The sequence below is a fragment of the Anas acuta genome, chromosome 22, assembly GCF_963932015.1.
Source record: "Anas acuta chromosome 22, bAnaAcu1.1, whole genome shotgun sequence".
In the NCBI taxonomy this organism is placed as follows: Eukaryota; Metazoa; Chordata; class Aves; order Anseriformes; family Anatidae; genus Anas; species Anas acuta.
In genome coordinates, this window is record NC_089000.1 from 7,085,816 (window position 1) to 7,106,390 (window position 20,575).

The following is a 20,575-nucleotide window of genomic DNA, read 5'->3' on the forward strand; positions in this document are numbered from 1 at the left end:
ACGTCATGGTTCATGATTTAGCAGTATTACGAGAACATTTTCGGTACAATACAAGCAAGACTTTGGTTACCAGGTGTTGTAATTCAGACATGTTTTTATTGTGTTACAAAAAAAAAAAAAAAAAGGAACCACAGCTATAAAAATAACACGTTTTCCAAAGATAACATTACAAAAATTACCACTCGTAACATGTTCGGAGTGTATCAGTTAATACTGCTGAAGAAGCCTTAGATAACTTTGAAGACATGACTGATTGTTTCCAAACCTTTAAAGCATTAAAGTGCTTTAATCAGCTGTTGCTTCAGGACACGTTCACATTTCAGTGAGACCAAAGTGGGGTCGGGATCCCCCTGGGTGTAGTGTATGGGGGCGCAGGGCTCAGAAGAGATGTGCGCATCCCTGCCGCTCCCGGGGCAGCAGCATGGGGCCGGGTGGGATGGGGGAGGTGGCAGCCCCCTGCCCTGGGCACCCAGAGGAAGGTGGCAGAGGGATGGCAGGGATGCTGCTGCTGCACTGACTGGTGCCAGCTCTGGGGCATAGCTGCGGGTCTGCCCTCAGTGGTCTCCAGCCCAGGGACAGGGCAGGGGATGAGACACAGCAGCGGGAAGGTGCCGGGCAGCAGCGTTCCCACCTGGGCTCCCCAGCGCTGCCCGAGCTCGTTGTTTTCCCTCCCTCTGTGCATCCCAAACCTCAGCCTCGGTGCTGTGCCTCGTGGGGACATGTTGGGAGATCTCGCCTCTCGAAATGTCCAGCACCAGCTCGCTAGTAAGAGGAGGGAGGGAAGGGAGCGCATTCGCTCCTGTCACTGCTTTCTACGGAGCTTTTTTCAGCCTGAATCAACAGACAAATTACATACGCCTGGAAAGAAATGACCAGAAACAGCAAAGAGAACTGGAAAGACCTCACATGGTTGCTTTAGTCCGTCTCCTCGCTCCAAGGTAGGATCAAATTTACACCTACCTCATTAATCTGCCTCCAAACTCCCCCTACGGTGCAGGGTAATTGTGCAGAGCTCTGCCTTCTGAGGGGAATTCACAGGCCTGCCCCCTCTGTAATTGTGTGATAGATATTCAGAGGAGGGAAAAAACACATCTGAATTCTGAATAGATAAGGCTTGAGACATGATTTTCTGCATGTTTACATGCTAGAACATGAAATTAATTTACTTGACACCGTATTGTTTCAGGAGTAAGTATCAATTTTTATAGCTTACATGAAAATAAATCTTTTCTTATCCTTGCGGCACAATGAGTATACTGTATGTACACTTTGTTCTGTTTATATACACAAATATTTAAGTACATGAACACATCTGGAACTGACAAACGGGTTGGTTCCTGCTCTACAAGGAGCTGAATGAAACAGATGCTTTTTGGCAGTCCATCAGGAAAGCAGATTTTGATGCTTTGTATCATCAGTCAATGGCAGATACTTTTACAGAAAATGGAGCAGGTAAGGGCTAAATCAATTCTTACCATGATAAAGAACCCGTTGGTTTTTGACGCCACTGAGAACACAGAAGAGGGATAAGTCAGAAGGCAAGGCCAGTCTCACTAACAGAAAATGTGCTATCTCTAGGCTGCATCTGCTTGATGCAAGGATCTTCCAGTAAAATACAAAACAGTGTCGTGAGCCAGCAGGTGACTCCTCTGCCACGTGCAGTCAGTCTGTCCTCCATTTCATCAGTTGTCTCAGCCGCCCTCTTCTCCCTCGGTCCTCTGACAAACCTGCTGGGATTTCCTCTCTGGGAAAGGTCCCTAGAGAACGGATCAGGGCCGTGCCTTCTCACACGGCTTAGAGTTCCCATCTGTCCAGCAAAATTACACAGACGCTCACGGCCGAAAGTGTTCTCCCATTTTTCATATGGGGTTTGGTTCCCCCCCACCTGTTCCTTTAACTCCGTGTCCGGTCTCCTACTGCCGCCCCCCGGAGACCCTCAGTTGATCTCTCCCTCCGTGAATTCCTCTTTTATGGACTGTTTGCGGGACTTGCAGTCTGGGAGGTCAAAGCCAAAGTCCGCCCACTCGTCGGCACCGCCGCGGTTGGGGATGGTGATGGTGTGGCGCACGCGGAAGTGCACGGCCTCCATCACGCGCTGCCGCTGCAGCTCGCCGGAGCTGCCGATGGAGATGGTGGAGGCGTTGCTGCTGGAGCGGATGAGCTGCTGGGCCCCGTAGTCGTGGCTCTGCTTGAGTTCCTGAAGACCTCTCCAGATGATCATCCTGTACTGCTCCGGGATCTTCAGTGCTCCGAGATCCTGGAAGAACAAGGATTCTGAAGCGCGTCCCGCGGGAGGCAGAGGTGCGAGCACCGCCGGGAAGGAGCCCCGGGACCACAGCTCGTGGCTCACAGGGGACATGGCCACCAGGACCGAGCACGAGGTCCTGGTCCTGGCCCTCCCCATGCCACAGCACTGAGCCCAGGGGTGCTTCTACCAGGGGCATCTTCTCGCTTGTAACCGACTGCCAGCTGACCACTCACATTTTTTTGCTAACTTTCATTCTGAGTATCTTTGTATCTGGGGACAAGGGGGTGGTGCTGTAAATTCACTGTTTCACATCAAGTTACAGTGAAAATGGGAGGAATCCCCCTGGATGCGGATGGCAGAGCAGCACGTGGAGCAGCGCGTTGTCTGCTCACGGGGCGAGCACCCAGCAGCCTGGCTGCCCATCCCCACGTCTCCTTGGGTCCCGGACCAGGAGGCCGGGGTGGCATCAGGCAGCCACCGCGTGTGGGCTTTGGTGGCTCTGTGGGATTTGGTGCATTCCCTGAAAACCCCTGCTGGGGGCTGGGGGCTGGGTTGGGCCCCTCCTGTGTCATATCTGCCTCTGATGCAGGCAGTAGGGGGCTTTAGCAGGTGTTATAGGCTGTGGGTGTAATGAGAGTTCGATCTTACAGCAACAGGGGCTGCACCACCACAAATCCCCCGGTAGTGGAGAGCAGCCAGAGCGCCGCGTTAATGCCAAACACAGAGACCCGTGTGAATGTTAACTGGAGAGGACAGCGAGTATGCAATTAGTAATTACACAAGGCAACTTGGACAGACAGCTCAGCAACCTGATACCAAGTTTTGGCCATACCAAACGTTTCCTTTGACAGCTCACAGGTAATAACAGCGTTAGTTCAGAGAATGGTCCAAAACCAGGCTAGGATTATGCAACTGGCCCCAGCTACCAATGAAAAATCATTGTGTCTTCAGCAGCTGCATCACCAAAATGTGGTCCCTTACTGTACTGTAGCTGCTGGGTGGAAGATTACTACTACAAACAAACCACTTGGGGGCAAAACGGTATCAGGGCAGAAGCTTTGCCTTGGCCAAAATACTGAAAAGGATTTACACGGCTCGCTATGGCTCCACGGGTTTAAGTATTTTCTTCTCATTACCATGACGGATGGGGACGTCCCTGCCTAGACACTGTCCTAGGCTCAGCAGCCTCAGTATCGTCACCCAGAGACTGCTTTAACCAAGAACTGCAGGAGCCAGCTCCTCTCCTCCCAGCAGTGGAGGGCTGACACACAGAGCAGCTACAGCTAACACAGGTCTCCCTCTTTTCATTCCAGCTCTTGCCTGACCTGTGCTATTTCATTCCAAGGCTGAAACAATTATTCCCACAATACAGCTATCCTGCATTTGACTCCCTTCTTCACCTGCTTTTGTCTTATGTGTTAACAGGGGAAGACTTCAGATCAGATCTTAGGGTCTGATTTAAAACACGTTAAAATCCAATGGAAGTGTTTCTGCTGATTCAGTGGGCTTTGGGTTATTTTGCTGAATACCTCAGCTTTCCTTTCAAAACCTACTTGAGGTCTGGTTTGGGGATTATTTAGCTCTTTTCAGATGTCCCAGAAAGAACAAGTGCACTGAGTTACTGATTTGTTTCTCCCCATTAGCCTGTGAGCTTGTCAGACCTGGTTTCTGACAGTCTGGGAAAAAAACAAAAAACAACAATGGACAGACAATTGTGGTTGCTACCAACAGCTGAACTACTGCTAAAGCTGAAGGACTAGAAGGGATGAATAAATGAAAAACATAAATCATGGGGAGCATAATTCCGTAACAGGTTGGTGCACAGTTTTTCCTTTCCTTTAAAACAGTTTTGTCCTTGCTTTTAAGATCAACAGCTGATAGAAACAAGTGGTAAGAACAGATCTTCCCAAAGCATTTACCTCTATGGATAGGTTCTGCAGATGGTAAATATTCTGTAACCCTTGTGAGGTGAAATAGTCGATGCAGTTTGGACACCCCAATCCTGTTAAAAAACTGCAGAAAAAATTTGGAAAATAAAGTGGCATTAACTTCTCACGAATATAAGCTGTGCTCTCAACCGTCACTGTAGTGGCAAACCGTGTTCAGCTCATTGAAAAGGCAGGAGGAGACTGCAGCGAGCTGCTGCTGCCTCCGGCCCTGGCAACACTTCCAAACCCCTGCAGTACAGATGGGATGTGGGCAAATGAGCGTAGGAGGGAACTTGCTTGGGGATGCTCTGAATGCTTGGCCTGACTTTTTTTTTTTTTTTTTCCTCTGGCTGTTGCAGTCTAAAGCATGACCTAAATTTCCATTAATGTCAAAATGAAGAATGGGACTATGTTCATTCTAAATATTACTCTCTTTTTCTTTTTCCCTCTCCTCATCTTCAGAGGCTTCAGCTGAATAACCTACACTGAATAACTGGAGGGAGCTTGAGCTAGTTGAGGAGGGAGAGGGGGGCATGCCTGGTGCAGGGGGGCTGTGCACATAGCGCTGGGCTGCGGCCGTGCAACTGGGGACTGGCTGTACAGGCTCCCCAAGCCTGGTAGGATGTCTGGTGAAACATCTATGTCCTTTTTAAAGATGAACATTACAAAGTGACTGCAGACCCATTAACATATTCCTCATGGAAATAAACCATGTGGACTGAGTTCCAGACATCACTGAGAAGGAAGGGGGAGTTCACAAAGCTACGTGGCAGTCTGACATGCAGGAAAAGATTCTTGTTCAGGTGGACTTGATTTTTAATTGACCAAGGATGGATTACCAGAGGTCTACGAGGGCAAGAGGTGTTTCTAACTAGTAGGTAGCTGGGTTTTGATTTCTGAGATGAGAAGAATGGACTAATGATTTCATGAGCAGTGATTTCTCAGTTGGAACCAGTGGCCAGTTGACCAGTTGCTAGACAGATCCGAAGGTTAGAGTAAGGGACAACAGCAAGAAACATCAGAGGACAACACAAAACGGGCATCAGATGCCTCTCCTACCTGACGAGGCTGGGATCGGGGTTGTAGGGTGGAGGAGGGGTGCAGTGTGATCCCGAGACCATGGACTGGGACGAGTGGCCCCCGTTCATTTCTCCGTTGGGTTGCATGGGGTGGCTGTTTAGCATTCCGGGTCCTAGGCAGCAGCCATGTCAACGCAACAGACAGATCAATTAGACGTAACCCACGCACTTAGAACAACCCTGTCCTCCTCGAGGAGCCTGCTGCCTGCTGGGCAGGCAGGGCCTCCACGAGCGGGGAGCGCCGTCTCTCCGTCGCGCCTCGCAGCTGCCGGCCCCGCAGCTCAGGGCACGGGGGGGACCTTACCCATGGGCCCCAGGCTGGGCGCTGAGCTGGAACTGTGCTGCGGGGGCTGCCCCACCAGCTGGTTGACGGAGGGCAGCTTGTTGATTCCTCCTCCGTGGACTTTGTTCATAGGGGAGAGGACAGGACCGTAGGATGAAGGCGTCTGCAGCTGGCTCCTGCTCGGGAAAAAGAAGGCAGGGGTGAGCGTCCAGCAGGGAGGCGAGGAGCCAGCCGGCCTCGCCCCAGACCTTCCTGCAGGCTGACCAGGCTTTCTGTGATGGTTTGGGGGCTGCTCGAGGGCTTCCCCCAGCCTCACGGCCGAGCCAGGGCAGCCCCACAGCCTCCCTGCGCCGTGCTGCCCACTGCAGAGCCGTGCTGGCACTTACTGCCTCTGCAAGAGCTGCTGCTGCTGCTGCCGGTAGGAGTCCACCAGCTGCTGCGGGACCAGCTCCACCAGCTCCAGGCTCTCCTTTATCTTCATCAGGATCTCGAAGTTCTCCCGGCCCCGCACCTGGAGAATGGAACAAGCCCAGGTCTCACCTGGCCACCTTCCTCGTGGACCCTTTTTCCACCCAGCCACACAGGCACAGTGTCGCCACAACCAGGGACTACTCTGGGGCCCACGACTCCCACACGCAGGCATTTACAGATGCTCATGTCCTCCAGCTCTCTCTGCTTAACCCCCTGTGCTGGCATGTGGCAGCCCTGCAGCCCCATCCTTCCTGAGGCTGCATCCCGAAGGGGTTTCCCTCAGAGGCAGCTGCTCCCCACTGCGGATCCCCAACACTTACAGGCACGTAATACATCTCCTCCTCCCCGTGCCTCCGTTTCTTAATGCCCATCCCCAGTGCTGGGATCCCCTGGGGGCTCTGTTTGAATGCTGGAAAGGAAAGAGGAGGAAAAATGTTAGTGGAAAATGAAAGTGAGGTCTGGCTGGGGGAACAGCTCTGTCCTCCAGGCACACGGTGGGGTTGTGCAGCCTGCAGCCGTGGGGCAGGAGCAGAGCAATGTCCTGCAGTGCTTGCAAGCCTTCACTGAGAAGAGTGAAATAACCACTTCTGAGAGAATTAGCTTGACACATGCCAGATGTGTGCTCTCATTCGGGGCTTGTGGCTTTAGGATATTTTTGTGTGTGTTTTTGATGAAATTTCCCCTTTTCTCTCCTTTCCATTCTCCTGGACATTTGTAGGCTGTCCTTGGGAGAGCAAATACAGCTGAAAACACCTTGGTTCCCTGCAGCATTTAGGCTCAAGCCATGCAAGGTGCTTGCTGTTAACCTGTTCTCTCACTGAAGATGTCCCTTTAAAATAATAATAGCAAAGAACAAATATATCCGGACAGGAAAGCTCTGCACTGATGTCATTGCACTCTGGTGGGAAGAGGGAATAGGTCCTACTTCTGGGATCTGAAATTTTGTTGAGATGGATCAAAGCATCATGCCCCAGTGCAGGTTTGGGCCAGAACTTCTGGAGCATGGTGATTTTGGTTGTAACGGTAAAGGTGCTAAGGCAGAAGCATCTGCAGCTCTCAGAAGCATCTAGGAGCTTGGGACTGTGACAGAGCAGAGCCCTGAGCCACCCTTCCTGTCCCAAAAAGGGGACTCACTGCGTTTGTTGGCGTTGCCGTTTTTAGCTGCGCTCTCGTTCAGGGCTTGCTGCTCTCGGTAATGATCTTCATCAGCTTTCCGGTCCCTGCCCGGACAGGCACAGATCCGTCCCTCAAACGACCTCCTTCCTAGGACCTGGCCACTGGGAGGAGAGAGAACCCAAGAGGAGGCTTCAGCTGCATGGGGAGAAACCAGCATGGTGCTGGGTCCCTCCCTGCCACCCGCCCTCTTCCTAGCTGGCAGAAAGCAGCCTCTCCCCCCCGGCAGCAGGGACAGTGCAGGGACAGCCACTTACTCTCTCATCTCCAGGGTGATGATGATGAGGATGGGTCTCCTGTTCATTCCTCCCACGCAGCTGCTGTTGCACATGAAGTTGTACAGGATGGTGGTGAACTCGGTGCCCACCTGCCCGGGAGAGGGGAGCGGACACTGAGCAGGGAGCCGGGGGGCAGCCCTCCGGGCAGGGCTGTGCCCCCAGAGCCTTCGCAGGGCGAGCAGAGGAGCCCCTGGGGTGCTACTTGGGTTCAGCCCTCGGCACAGGGACCACCCCAGGGGTCGGCGGGGTACCTGCGGGGGCTCGTAGGGCACCATCACGCTCTGCCGTCCCGTCACGGGGTCGTCCACGTACTGGGAGAGGTTGTTGCCCTCCACCCGGATGAGGTGGCTGGCTGGGGCTGACTGGCCTGCAAGGCAAGTGCTGGAGTCAGAGGAACCGTGTGAGAGCTGCAGCAACCCCCCAGACCTAGGGGCCCCCATCCTGCTGCAGAAACACAGCGAACAAGCCTGGACTGGGGTGTTTGTGCTGGTCCCAGTTACCCAGCTCCCAGTTACCCAGGTCCCAGGGCCTGGCAATGCCGTGTGGCCGCCCGGTTTTGGGGCCTGCCCGCCAGGGCTGGGGCTGCTCCCCATGGGGGCGATGCCAGCACTCACCATCGTTGAAGTCTCGGCCCAGCTCGTGGTTGGGGCAGCGTTTCACCACCTCTGTGACGTGCTCGGCCTTCTTGTAGACGGGCATGGCCCGGATGATGGTGCCTGGGGGCGGCGGGGTGGACACCTTGATCTGGATGGGGCATGTCTTGGCGATCTGACAGTAGAGTTTCTTCAGCAGGGGGGAGTACTGGAAAAGAAGAGAGAGATGTGTCTGCAGAGCTTGGGAGCAGGGAAGGGAGAACACAAATGTGTAATAAGGACAGCGGGATCCCTGCTGGACCCCTCGTGTGAGGGCTGCTGTGTGCTTGGGACCCGTGTCCCTGCCCGAGGGCTCGAGCTCGGCCAGCCCTGCCCCAGCAACCCCGCCTAAACCCCATGTTCGTTCTTCAGCTGCTGGCTTCTCACTGAACAGGACTGGGAATTCCCAGCCTGCGAGGGAGCTGGAAGCTCCCCTGGTGTTCTCAGCAGGAGGAGGGGTGCTGCCAGCAGCCAGCAGTCACAGCGTCAGCAGGAGAGGGAAGCGCAGCAGGCGTTCCCAGCCACAAGTACCACAAGCACAGGTCACATCCTCTCCAACAACCTCTGTATGGACCAGCTCTTCTTTGAACAGGCACACGGGATGCACTGAGCCCCTGAAGGAGCTGCCCTGAGCACTCCTTTCCCTGTTACCATGCCCATCCACCAGCTCAACCATGAAATGTGCAGGCCAGAGGCACTGTGAGCTCTGCTGCGCTGCTAACCGCAGTGCGCACGGCTGTCCTCCCTCCTTTTTGGTGAGTGGAACTGCATTAACTCTGCACTGGGCAGTTTGCCTCTAGCCCTAAAGCACTGCTTCCATGGGGTGAAGCTGTTAGGGTGTAAATCCAGCTAGGCACCGGCGTGGGCAGAGCTGCAGCACCTCGCCCCACGCCCAGGCAGCCCAGCCGCAGCCCTTCGGATCCAGCCACCATCTGCCTGCTGAGTGCTCCGAGTGAACCGCCAACGTGGCAGCAGCCCAGAAAATTAAAATAATGGCTTGTTACAAAACCAATTACTGCCTATTGTATTGTAACCACTCCGGGGGTGCTGTGCCAGCGCGAAGATTCCCTGCGTGCCGGGGGAGGAACCGCGGCGGCACTGCCCGTGCTGCTGGGACGCTGTGCAGCAGGTCCCTGCCCTGCAGTCGTGCATCCCCCGTGCGTGTTGGGGAGAGGCCACAGGACCTCGTGTGGAAGCTGTCTCGGCAGTAACTTCTTGCTCAGTACTTTTTTTCTCCCTAGAAATACACAGCTTTAATGCACAGATGCAACCAACTGCGTGATGCAGCGCGGGGCCTTCTAGGGAGGGTTTCCCAGCCGGCTGAGGAGCCCATGCTTGCCATTGCATAACAGAATTACAGCTAATTATGCAAGACCTCAGAGTTTGATTATGTCTAGCAAGTGCAATGCTGAACGGGGTTTCTCCTGACCATGACTCAATTCTTCACTTGCAGTGGTAGCAGCAGCTCGGCCAGGGCTGGCAGCAGGGGAGGATGCTGGGCAGCAGCTGGGGCACCCCCCCGGAGTGGTGTGTTCATAGAAAATGGGCTGTAAGCACCAAAACGCTCACTGTGCAGACACAACAGGGGTTGTCTGATCACCAGCAAGGGACAAACTCCTCTTACAAGAGCAGTGATTGTCCCCACACGGTGCAGCCCCATCTCACTCTGGTGTGTGGCTGGCACGGGAAGGGGTTACCTGCTGCCCCCTGCCCTCCCCGCTCAGGTGCGCTGAGTTGTGAGGGCAGAGCCTACAAAAGGCACTGGGGCAGCACCCTAATTCCAAGGGGTTAGCAACATGTGTGAGAGATGGGGATGCTGCGTTGTGAGCCCAAACATCCCCAGGGCAGCAAGGGAAACATCTCTGCTGGAGGAAACCAGAAAGCACGGGGGGCTCTGAGCCCTTAAAGGTAGGGACAGCCTACAGAGATGGGTCACAATGTGGGTTTGCTCTCGGGTCTGTTGGTGCTTGCCCTGTGCACAGCCCCAGGACACTTCTCAGGGCAGTTTGGGACCCCATGGGGTCAAGTGGCAAGCGCCTGTCCCAGCCAGGAGAGGTGGCAGTGTGCACTGGGGTGGGAGGGAGCTGCAGGCTGGGCAGGAGAGCAGGGGCAGGGGGTGCACAACTCATCCCTTGCCTTCCTGTAAATGTGTCTCGGGCACACGTGCAAGGAGATGTGGTTCCCTTCTGCCTTGCCAGTGCCATGCTGTTTTCCATCTCCCAAGGAATGTGTTTGCTGTGCGAGAGCCCACCCCTGCTGCACGGAGCGCAGCTAGTTCCTGCACGGCAGGGCATGCCTCTGCTCAGAGGGTTTTATCTCATCCCCACAACACGCGCTCTGTGCCAAGAAAATACCACCGTGCAGAATATTTGTGAGGATGTTAAAGCTTGTCCTGAGCCATCAAAATACAGGTGTGCAAGGGCTAGCAAGGCTCCTGCTGCCAGCGTGGTGCAGCGCTATGGCTGCTGCGCTTTCCCTGTGGCAGGAAACCTGCCCTGAAGCAGGAGCATCGGGGTGCTGCAGCAAGGCTTGCACATGGGGCTGTTGTAGGATGTGAGGGTATTTGGGACTCGTTCTGGCAGAAGGGGAGCCTGGGAAGGTGCAGCACATTTCCAGCAAGACGACAACTCCAGCACAGCAAGCTGCAGGGCACTGGAGACAGAGCAGGAGGATGCTGTGCCTGCTGGAGGCTGTCAGTGATGTGGAGATGTGACAAAGCTGAGCCTGGCAGCAAGAATTAACCTGGAGTATCTGGAGCATACAGCCTTGCCAGCAGGCTGATGCTCAGTAACACTGCCTTTCACCAAAATCCCTACATTTTCCTGGGATTCCAGCTAACTCTGACTACACAGTGACTCCGGGGTCAGATCAGCTCCCTGTGCACCACCAGGGACTGTGCCGAGATGCAGAACGCAGCCCCCCTGCAGCACCACGGATCCCATCTCTGCATGGAAGAGAAGCTTGAGCCCACGTAACCTGCTCTCAGGGGTGCACTCAGGATTCAGCACTCCCATTTTGAGGAGACAACATGGCAAAACAAGGGTTATTTGGAGGGGGCTCTTCCTTGCCAGGTGTTAAAATACTGACAACTCCTGTCAAAGGATCCTTTCATGTAGACATTCCCGGGCAGCCCTCAACATGCCTGGGAAATAAAACTGCTCTGGAGGAGCAGAGGTGCATTATGGCAAGCTCTTTGGTAACAAATTCTCTCATTATACCATGTTATGACATGGATAAATCTCTGTTAAATAGCACAGCGATTGCCCCGCAGGGAGAAAGGCTGCCGCTCAACACAGGCATGCCTCCGCTGATAACCTTATCGTGTCTTAACAGCTCCAGGATTGCCTTCAAAGATCCTTCAACAATAACAAACCCTTCTTTTAAGGAACTCCGTGCCGATAACTCTGGGCAAGAAGGATCAGGGCCGCGTCCCGTGAGCCTGTGCCCACAGCGCGGGCTGAGCACGGCAGCACGTGGGCCCCCTGCACACCCTGCAGCTGCTGGAGCAAAGCGCTCCCCGTCCTGCAGCCCCAGCTTGTGCATGGCCACCACAGGAACGAGCATCTCATTTCACTATGTGTTTACAACCCAGAGACTCCACATCCCCAGAGTATGCTTCCAGCCTTATTTTCCATCCCCAGCTGTATTTTCAGCCAAGAAGAGCGATGTGTGCTCTCCCTAAGGGACAGCAAAATGCATGTCCTGTTCAGGCTCCCAGCAGAGAGGCAAACAGGTGCCTCTGCTCCTCTCTGGTAATCTGTAGTTGCTGATCTATCACCAATAATGCAGCACAGGTGATTTATGTGCAGGCTGGTGCTATGCAATGGCTTTGAGTTGCTGGTGCTTTATGAGCTGCAGCTGAAGTGCGTGCACCTGGCTTGCAGAGAGCACAGAGAGGTGCTGAGCCTTCCTCAAGCACAAAACAGGGTGGCTGCAAAGCGAAAAGCAGAACCTGGGAGACCGAAATACCAGCACTTATCGCATGGACTGGTGCTGTCACCTCGATGCTTCAGTCTTCTTTTTGCCACGGCCACTTCTCTGCCACCTGGGCTAAGGACAAGCCTCTGGCTGCTCACTCATGTCCTGCCTGTTTGTGCACGGCTTTGCAAGCTGGCAGCAGCCGCGACTTCTGCTCTCAGCCATGCATAAAAAGCTCCCGTCGCTGTCCCAGGCCGGGCTGTACCCCCAGGAGCAGAGGTTCGTGCGTTGGCGGGGGAGCGTGCTGCGGAAACTCCTTGGCCCCCGGCCAGAGGAGCTGTCCCTGGTATGTGGGAAGTGAGCGCAGCCGGGGCTGTGTCTGCGGAGCGGTGTCGGAGCCTCGGCCGGGAGCAGCTCCCTGGGACACCCGGGTGCAGTCCCCAGCACCACCAGCACTGCTGCAGCAAGGCTGAAAGGCGTCAGTCCTAAGAGTTCTTCCGCACCTACACAAGTTTGAGTCTGTTCTGCCTTTGGGCACCTCCTTCCTGTGCCTCCCGTTCCCGGTCTGTGCGTTGGACCATCGGTTTTGTTCTTCCAGCTCTCGTTGTGCCATCTCTGCACGTTGGGCTGCCTGTTACTGAACGTCTGCGGAGCACAACAGGTTCACCTCGGTGTGGCTTGTGGCTGACAGCATGGTGCAAACAGGAGCAGCCTGCCCTACACTTCCATAAACCTGCAGAACGTACGTGCCCCTTTTCTCCCTACAGTCACGGGGCTCTTAATGTCATCATACCCTGGTTTGCTGCAGCGAAAATACAACAGCACCTTTAGCTGCTCCTTCCCTGCCACTGTAAAGTCTTGTAGTGCAAGTCCAGAGCAGTAAGAACAAATGGAGAAGCACAATCATTAAATGCTAGCTGTTTATCAGCATGCGCCTCTGTTTTTCAAGGGACTTACTATTCCAAAGGGTCCCTGGATGGGACTTGTTTCACCTTTGTGTTTGAAACAGGTACTTGGGTGAGACTGAGACCCTGCTGTACCCACGCTGAACACAATGGGACACAAACACACCGGAGTGATGAAGCTCCATGGTGTAATCGTCCCCTGTGGAGACCCCCTGGTTCTCCCTTCCAGCAGTTCTCTCAGTGCTGTTGCTGCTGCATCCAAGGAAAGGGTTTGTGCACTACGAGGTTCAAGGGACCTCATGCCCTAGAGAAATTCAGGGAGATTAATGCGGTGGCTGCTGTGAAACAGCACTGAATTAAGCCTTCAGATTCCTGTCCGTTCAGCCCCTGCAGACATCCCAGACCTGCTCTGGAAGAGGCCAGTGCCCTGCTTGGACCTGCAGCCACCACGCAGGATGCAGGAGGTGGCAGAGGTGTGTTTCCCCATGTATGCTGAGATCCTCGCTCAAGAAATAGCCTGAACCTTCTGCGTGGAGAGACCTAGCAGAGAAGTCCATCTGCTGCACTCCTCCCAGGGCAGCAGAACCGCTAGGAGGATGTGTCCCAACAGATTCGGAGCTGATAAAATCTTATTTATCTTCAACTGTTGACACCGAAGCGTCTAGACTTGCCTGCTTCGGGAGGGCTGCAGCCAAGTCCTCCTTTCTCTCTTGAAGGAAATGATTTGCTCAACAATTACTTTTTCCACAAATCCTCCCCCCTCCTCCCTACCAGCCTTCTCCTCCTCCTCCTTTACATTCCAGTCTCCTCATTAGCTCTACTCAAGACGTGTCCAGGACTGCAGTCAATGGATCCCAATAAAGCCACTAGCCTGGCAAGAGAGAGAGAAGAAAAGTGCTGCCTCCGGCTGCTAATTTCCTTGCACTCCCGAGCAAGCAGCTGCGGAGCTGCATCCTGGGACAGGTTTGGACAGATCGCAGTGGAGAGGTGATAATAATGTGTCTGTCATCTTCCCCAGACATGTAGCATCTTGCAAACCGCAAATACCGTTAACCGGCTCGGACGAATCTGTTACGACAGATCCTGGAAGACATGCCGACTGCAGAGCTTATTTTTCCCTTTCTAATTTTTTTTTTTAATAACCATTTTTTAATCACTAGCCTGTACAACTTCTCACTGAGTTGGAAATTCCTCCCGGAGTGACCTTGCTGCTCGTTTGCTATGAGCTGGGGTTCACAGATGCCCAGAGCATCACCAGTGCCGAAGAGAAAAGCCCCCACCGGTGCCGGACACATCGGGCACCCCCAAAGGACTCCTCTCCCTTCCTTCCCTGGTGCCTACATCCCTAAAATAACTGCCAGCCAGGCTTGCTGCCTTTCTTAGTCACTGCCTCAGCAGCCAGTGCTGGCACACCGGGGGATTTTTTTAATCATTTCTGGTAAGTCTGCCTCCCCTACGCATCTGGGTGCTTGGGTCCAATGACCAAGCCTGCACCGGAGCTCAGCAGCGTCCAAAAAGGAAACCAGAAATCTACCAGCTCAGTTATTTCACGCTGCATTATGAAGACTGGACATCGGAGAGCCAGGGAGGAAGGGAAGGCGAGCCTGTGTGGAGCCCATCTCCTGCAGGGTCTGGTGCTGGCTCCTCTGGGCGCACACACACGTGGGAGCAGCCCAGGACCTGCTGCGGTGCCCAGCTCAGCACAGCATCTCCCCCTCCAGGCAGCCAGCCCGAGAAGGTGCCTGGACAGAGAGGACCCTGAGCAGCCTCGCAGGTGCAGCCGTTGGGTATGGGCTCTTTGCAGAGCTCCACGGGTCCCCACCAGCTGTGCTCGAGGTGGCACGGCTGGCCGGGAGGCGTCCTCCACCCCTGGGCTCCTGGCAGACCAGGAGGGAGCTGGCCAAAGCCACTGCTGCTGCTTCATCACGGCACGTCCCCATCCCCTCTCCCTTCCCAGCCGTCCCCATGGGACCGTGCTACCTTCCTGCTGGAGAGGCAGCTGCCAGCAAGTCGTTCCCTTGACCCGTGCATACCATACACGTTCGAGATAGTGGGGCTGATAGTGTGATCGTGTTGGAACATCGCACACCAAATTCCTTCGCCTTTTTTTTCTTAATTCCATTGTGTCTGGGGCTCCTGGAGCCTCATCCACGCCCTGCAAAAGCTCATGGAAAGCCTCCAGTGGGCTGGCTTCAATGGCTTTGGAGCAGGCTGATGCTGAGGTTGCTTTCCTATTTCTGGCATGCCAAAATACCCGTGCTCTTCTGCCCAACTACTCACGTAAAAACAAAGATGTTTATGGCTCAGATGGAGAGCACCGAGCTACGCCTGCCCTTGTTCATCTTTAGGCTACTGCTGTTGTATGGAGACCTCTCAGAAATGCGGTAAGCTGCTGGAGTTTGAAGCATTTGATACAGATTCTCCTGAAGATCTCCCCCTCCTCTTTACACCTGCCCATCTCAACGTACTTCAGAGAGCAGCCAGCAAGGAGAACCTCCCTCCAACAGCACCAGTTGTTTCCATCCTCCCCATTCAGCTATATCGGAGGAACCAGTTCAGCTCCCCGTCTCCCAGTGCAGTATTGATGGAACCACCAGGACGGGGCCAGCCGAGCACAGGATGCTGGCTGGATTGCTTTGAGTTGCTCAATGACATCCCCAGTGGCAGGGCTTCCTCCCCTTGCCTCTGACCCTCTCCAGCCTTGGAATCTTCCCACCCCCGGCTGTTGGTGCCCCAGGGCAGCAGGCACGGTGCTGTACATGGCCTGGGCACCACCGTGCACGCTCACTGGGGTTAGGGGTGTCCCATTCCCTGCGTAGTGTTGGGCTCATCCCCTCCTGCAGCACAAGCCCCAGCTGCCAGCACCGAGGCCTTGCCCCTTTTGCAGCCAGGCCACGGGAGGCCAAAGACCCCATTAACGCTTCTGCGAGTGCTTTAAAGGGGAGGGCGCGCTGCTCCCCCTTGAACCAGACTTGAGAAAAATACTAATTATCTATCAGTTACCAGCTGGCCGGCGTGGCGAGGGGCTGCCTGCGAGAAAACAGCCAAGATCAGCTCGCGGCTCTTGCATGTACGGGCAGCTCCGGGGAACCGAGAGCCCTGATAGCTTCCAACAAACAGGCAGGCTGCCGGCGTGCCTCGTCTTGCACAGCCCCAGCTCCCCGTCCTCCTCCCAGCCCCATCGGCACAGCCTGCTGGAGGGGGGCTTCAAAAACCTTATTTTCAGCATCTGCTCTTCGCTCTCTGCTGATAAGAGGCCATTAAAAATGAAAACGAAGGCGGCGGCAGCCTTGAGGGCTTCATAGGGAACAGGCTAGCACAGTGACTTCGGTTCAGAGGTTGGTGAGATTCCCAAAAGCTGGGCCAGCAGTCATTCCCAAAATCGGTCAGGGCCAGCATGGGGACTCGGGACCCCCTGCCCACCAGCTGCCTGGCATCCTTTTGCAAAAACAGAGCTGTTTGTGGCAAATGTGGGCCCCAAATTCATGCTCAAAGTCTTCAGCTCTACCCATCTGTCCGTTTCATAAATTAACAAATTCACCTTTTTAAGGTTAGAAAGAACAAATTTGGATCCTCTGGTTGGATTTCCTGCACTGCTTGCCTAAGCCCCATGCCTACTCATCCTGGATGGAGCCAACAATATCTGCTTGAAGTAGAGCTTATCTCTCAGAAGATATGTAGACTCTTAATTTAAATACTGCACGAGTTGGAGATTCCACCACATTCCTTGGTAAATTGTTCCTATGGTTAATTATCCTCACTGCTAAAAAATTTCCACCGTGTTTCTAGTCTGAATTTGCCTGGCTTCAGCTTCCAAGCACTGGATCTCATTATGTCTCTCTCTGTTAGATTAAAGAGCTGTCTGCTATCAGAAACCATCTCCTGTGCAGGTACTTGCAGACTGCGATCAAGCCACCCTTACTCTTCTCTGGGAGACCTTTCATGCCGTATGGTATCTTCCTACAAGGCATCTGTTCCAAATCTTTCATCTTCTTTGGATCTCCCTCCCAAACCGTTTCTATTTTGTCAACAGGCTGTTGGAGGTGTGGACACGAGCTGCACACGCTGCGGCCGTGGTCTCGGCGGTGCCGTGGTTGGAGGCAGCCCCAATCCCGGTGGGTCACACCATCCTGCCCAGACCACCCGCGGCGTGGAGAGCTCGTGTCCACGTGGATTCTCATCCAGGAGCCCTAGGCTCTTAGGATTCTCCCTTCCTAAATGTGGGAGCCACGTTCACCTCGGTTTTGTCTCACCTGTTTGCCATTGCTTGCTTGAGCTGCACATACAGGTCTCCAAGCCTAGGGGTAACTGCGTGGTAGGGCTCCATGGGATCTCAGAATATGGGATGTGGTTCCCTGCCACATTCCCTTTTCCAGTTGTGACCTATCTGTCGGTGTGAACTGTGCTATCCGAGGATGGATAACTGTACGTGTCCCAGAGGAATGGCCTCCAGAGGGATTCAGGCTAAACCCTTCAAAAATAGGAGCCTGTTAGGCTCCATGCTATGATCATATCAAAAAACTCTGTCAAATCTTTTGATAAGGCTGTTTGCGCTGAATTACTTGGGTTGGCATTGCCTGTGCACCGCCAGCTCTTTGTTGGCTGGATTCTCAACGATTCAGCCCAATACTGCAGGAGGCTCTGGAGCTGCTGGTCTGATGAAGCCTTGCTCTCATGGCGGTTTGCTCCCCGGGGCTCTGAATTGACGTGGGACAAAGCCGTGCAGGGGAGTTTGTGGCTTGCAGCTTTCTTAGTGTGCATCATTTGGTGCAGTGAGTCTTAAAATATTCAGAAGCCATGAGGCTGCCTTAGCTACCGATGAAATAGGAAGCATATTTTACTGCTTTTTCTTTCCATGTGCAAACCATGCACGTCCTTTACCACGCCAGGATTGTTAATTCAGCTACTCCTGGCAAGGACTGGGCCATTACTGAGCTGTGCAGTGTCACTGTCCCTGTTCCTACCGACCATACGTTTTAGTTTTCATTGCCAGGCGCCTGTATTTCCTAACAGCTTTCCCATTCTTCCTTGCATGCCTCTGTATTCATGTCCACAACTTATGCAGAGAGTCACACTGCATACAAGCACTGGTATTTGTACACCGGCTGATGGGCAACATACAGGGTACGATGTTTTGCTGAATTCGTCCCTGCTTTTAACCAGGATGGATTTTTCAAGCAGTTTTAATGCAGATTTTGAGCTGAGAGGGAGGAAGGAAGCAGCCCTCTTCCAGCACAAGGAACAGGAGTGGAAGCAAATCTGTCAGCACAGCAGGACCTCGGGCAGGCAGCGCCCTCAGGGAGTCAGGCAGCAGTCCTTTGGGGGTCCTGCGGCACCACTGTCTCAAACCAAGCATCCCCCACGCTCTGCTGGGTGCAAGGCACTGCTGGCTCTCCTGCTCGCCACGAGGCTCAGCAGTGGTGCAGTGAAAGCTGGGCTGGTGCTCAGAAATGTCAGCTCCTGGTGCTGGCTGGTGGGGCGCATCCTCTGCGGCACATTCGGCTGCCCACAGAGCATCTGCCAAGGATCTCTTGTGTCCCAGGGCTTCCCCGAGGTTATTGTGGCACTGGGTGCTCTGATATCCAAAGGAGACCTTAATGCAAAGTCTTGAGATTAAAAGCCCTTCGTGATCAGCACAGCTCCCAGCAGGACACAGCAGCTACAGGATCGCAGGCAGCACAGGGCGATGCTCAGACAGGCTGGGCTACGTTCAACTAGAGTCAAAGACCTGGTTCCCGACCACTTCTTGTCTGCAGAGCTCTCCGTGCTCATGACAAGGCTTTGCACAGGAGTTAGCCCTGTGCAGGTGATGCCCAGCGCAGACTTCAGCAGCTGAACCAGGGCCTGCCAGACCCTCTCCTCCCAGCCCATCCCAGAAGCAATGGGGCGCTCGCATTGGGGTGCAGCCACCAGCAGGATGTGGTGTCACCGCTGAGGGTGGCTCCAGCGAGGCAGAGGTGCCACCACGGGCTTGCTAACTGCATGGCACCAGCTCAGCCTCTTGCTGCTCCCTCCTTTGCTGTTTTGGGGACAAGCAGTCAAAAAGATCTTTTTCAGTTTACTCCCTGCAGTAGCAATGTGCCTCATCTGGGACAAGGGAAGGGTCTTCCTGCTACACTAAAGGTGAGCACGGTGCGTTTGCAGTGGGTGCACTCTCCATATTTTGGCGTGCACAAACCTATCCTGTTGACAGTTCTGCCCAGGGGTACCCTGCAGTGCCCAGCCCGCTGCATCCCCCAGCTGTCTCCCCAGCCTGTCCGGCCAGGGACGGTGGCAAGCAAGCGCACGACATTTCCCTGCCTTTTCCCTCCACATCAGGACAGCTGGGTGAGACACACGGCACTGGTGTGTGGTTTCTGTTCCGATGTTCTGCTTTCCAAACTCACACCAAGGAGCACAGCCTTCTCTTTTGGTTCTTTACCCATCATGGCTGGCATCACCCCGAGAGGTTCAGCAGGATGTCCTGGCTCATGGCTGCTCCTCAACTCTCTCCGGATGCCTCTGTGGTTTTGAGGCATGGGAATACCTTTTTGAACACCTCTCTTCCTGCGCAGCTTTACATTTAACTGGCAGGACTTATCCCCCAACATGGGTAGGAGTGGGATGGAGCCTGCCCCAGGGACCTTCAGACCTAACACGTGCATCCTTTAGCAGTTGCTTGCAAGGAAAGACAGTGAAAAAAGTGACAGACCAACCACTCCCAGGAGGGCGAGCTGTATCTAATCCTGGTGCTCATCCCGGCCACGGGTCAGCACAAGTCTGCAGTGAAGCCACAACCTTGGCTGGATTCAAGCAGCAGTTCACTGACAGCTTGCTGGAGACGTGGCTGCCGCAGTGAGCCGAGCTGTCAGTGCGGTGCTGCACGGCTCTGCCCTGCCAGCCCGTCCCCTGGGGGGCAGGCAGGGACTCCTCACCCTGACCGGGGGTCCTAACGCTGAGCGCAGGGAGCGGTGTCACTATCCCTGCAGCACTGGGGGAGAGCAACACCCTGCCACGGGGCTCCTCTTGCCCAGGTCAGCTCCTGGATTCACAGGGGATGGACACAGCACTGCTGAGGCTGCTGCAGGCTGTCCCATCCCACCCCATCCCACCTCATCCCATCCCATCCCACCCGTATGCTCCATGGGCACACGTCCCAGTGCTGTGCCAGCACCCACAGGGCAGTGAGCTCGCTGTGTCCCTGCACAAAAGCATCCCAAGACGCTTCCTATTTGCCATGGAAAGGACTTTCTTAGCAATTAAACACATCGGCTCCCAAAAATAAAAGCCATTATCGCACCTTGAGCTGACGCATCGCCCCGATGGGTCCTGCCTGCCTCACCATAACATCAAGTGACAGCCTCGGAGGAAGCCCGGTTGCTCCCTCCCTGTGTCACTTGTCTCATCTCAGCCTCTCCGCTCTGAAACATTCCCTAAGGAACACAAACGCCCGCCACAGGCATGCCCACGAGGAGCTCTTGCAGGCGTTCAGGTGGCAGTGAGGAGGGCTGAAGGTGCTCACCGCGTGGCAGGGAAACCTCCACGGCAGCAATGCCTGGTAACAGCTGCGGGTGCTGCTCTTACAGCTGCAGACAGCGTTACACAAAACCGGGAGCCGGACTTTATGACCTTTTTTCCACAAAAAACAGCTGCCCTGTGTTCAGGGTAATTCTTGATCAGT

The 20,575-nt window shown here is 54.5% G+C and overlaps 1 protein-coding gene and 1 long non-coding RNA gene across 6 annotated transcripts in view; one reads left to right on the forward strand and one right to left on the reverse strand.

Annotated features, from left to right (window-relative positions):
- Positions 1-201: 201 nt before the first annotated feature.
- The window catches only part of TP73 (tumor protein p73), a 36,776-nt gene continuing 16,402 nt past the window's right edge, over positions 202-20,575 (reverse strand). For 4 of the 5 annotated variants that reach the window (XM_068658736.1, XM_068658733.1, XM_068658735.1 and 1 more), the window contains 10 exons: positions 8,075-8,261; positions 7,712-7,827; positions 7,440-7,549; positions 7,144-7,286; positions 6,330-6,418; positions 5,925-6,049; positions 5,560-5,714; positions 5,236-5,368; positions 4,168-4,261; positions 202-2,257 (listed from right to left, as the gene is read on the reverse strand). In XM_068658736.1, the coding sequence (XP_068514837.1) occupies positions 1,937-2,257; positions 4,168-4,261; positions 5,236-5,368; positions 5,560-5,714; positions 5,925-6,049; positions 6,330-6,418; positions 7,144-7,286; positions 7,440-7,549; positions 7,712-7,827; positions 8,075-8,261 (1,473 nt within the window). In that variant the 3' untranslated portion in view covers positions 202-1,936. The remainder of the gene's footprint in view (positions 2,258-4,167; positions 4,262-5,235; positions 5,369-5,559; positions 5,715-5,924; positions 6,050-6,329; positions 6,419-7,143; positions 7,287-7,439; positions 7,550-7,711; positions 7,828-8,074; positions 8,262-20,575) is intronic. The other variant, XM_068658737.1, reaches the window with a different exon arrangement.
- On the forward strand, positions 8,425-12,935 carry LOC137843466 (uncharacterized). Its single transcript, XR_011089540.1, has 2 exons — positions 8,425-10,000; positions 10,927-12,935. It is a non-coding gene; the product is annotated as an uncharacterized lncRNA (long non-coding RNA).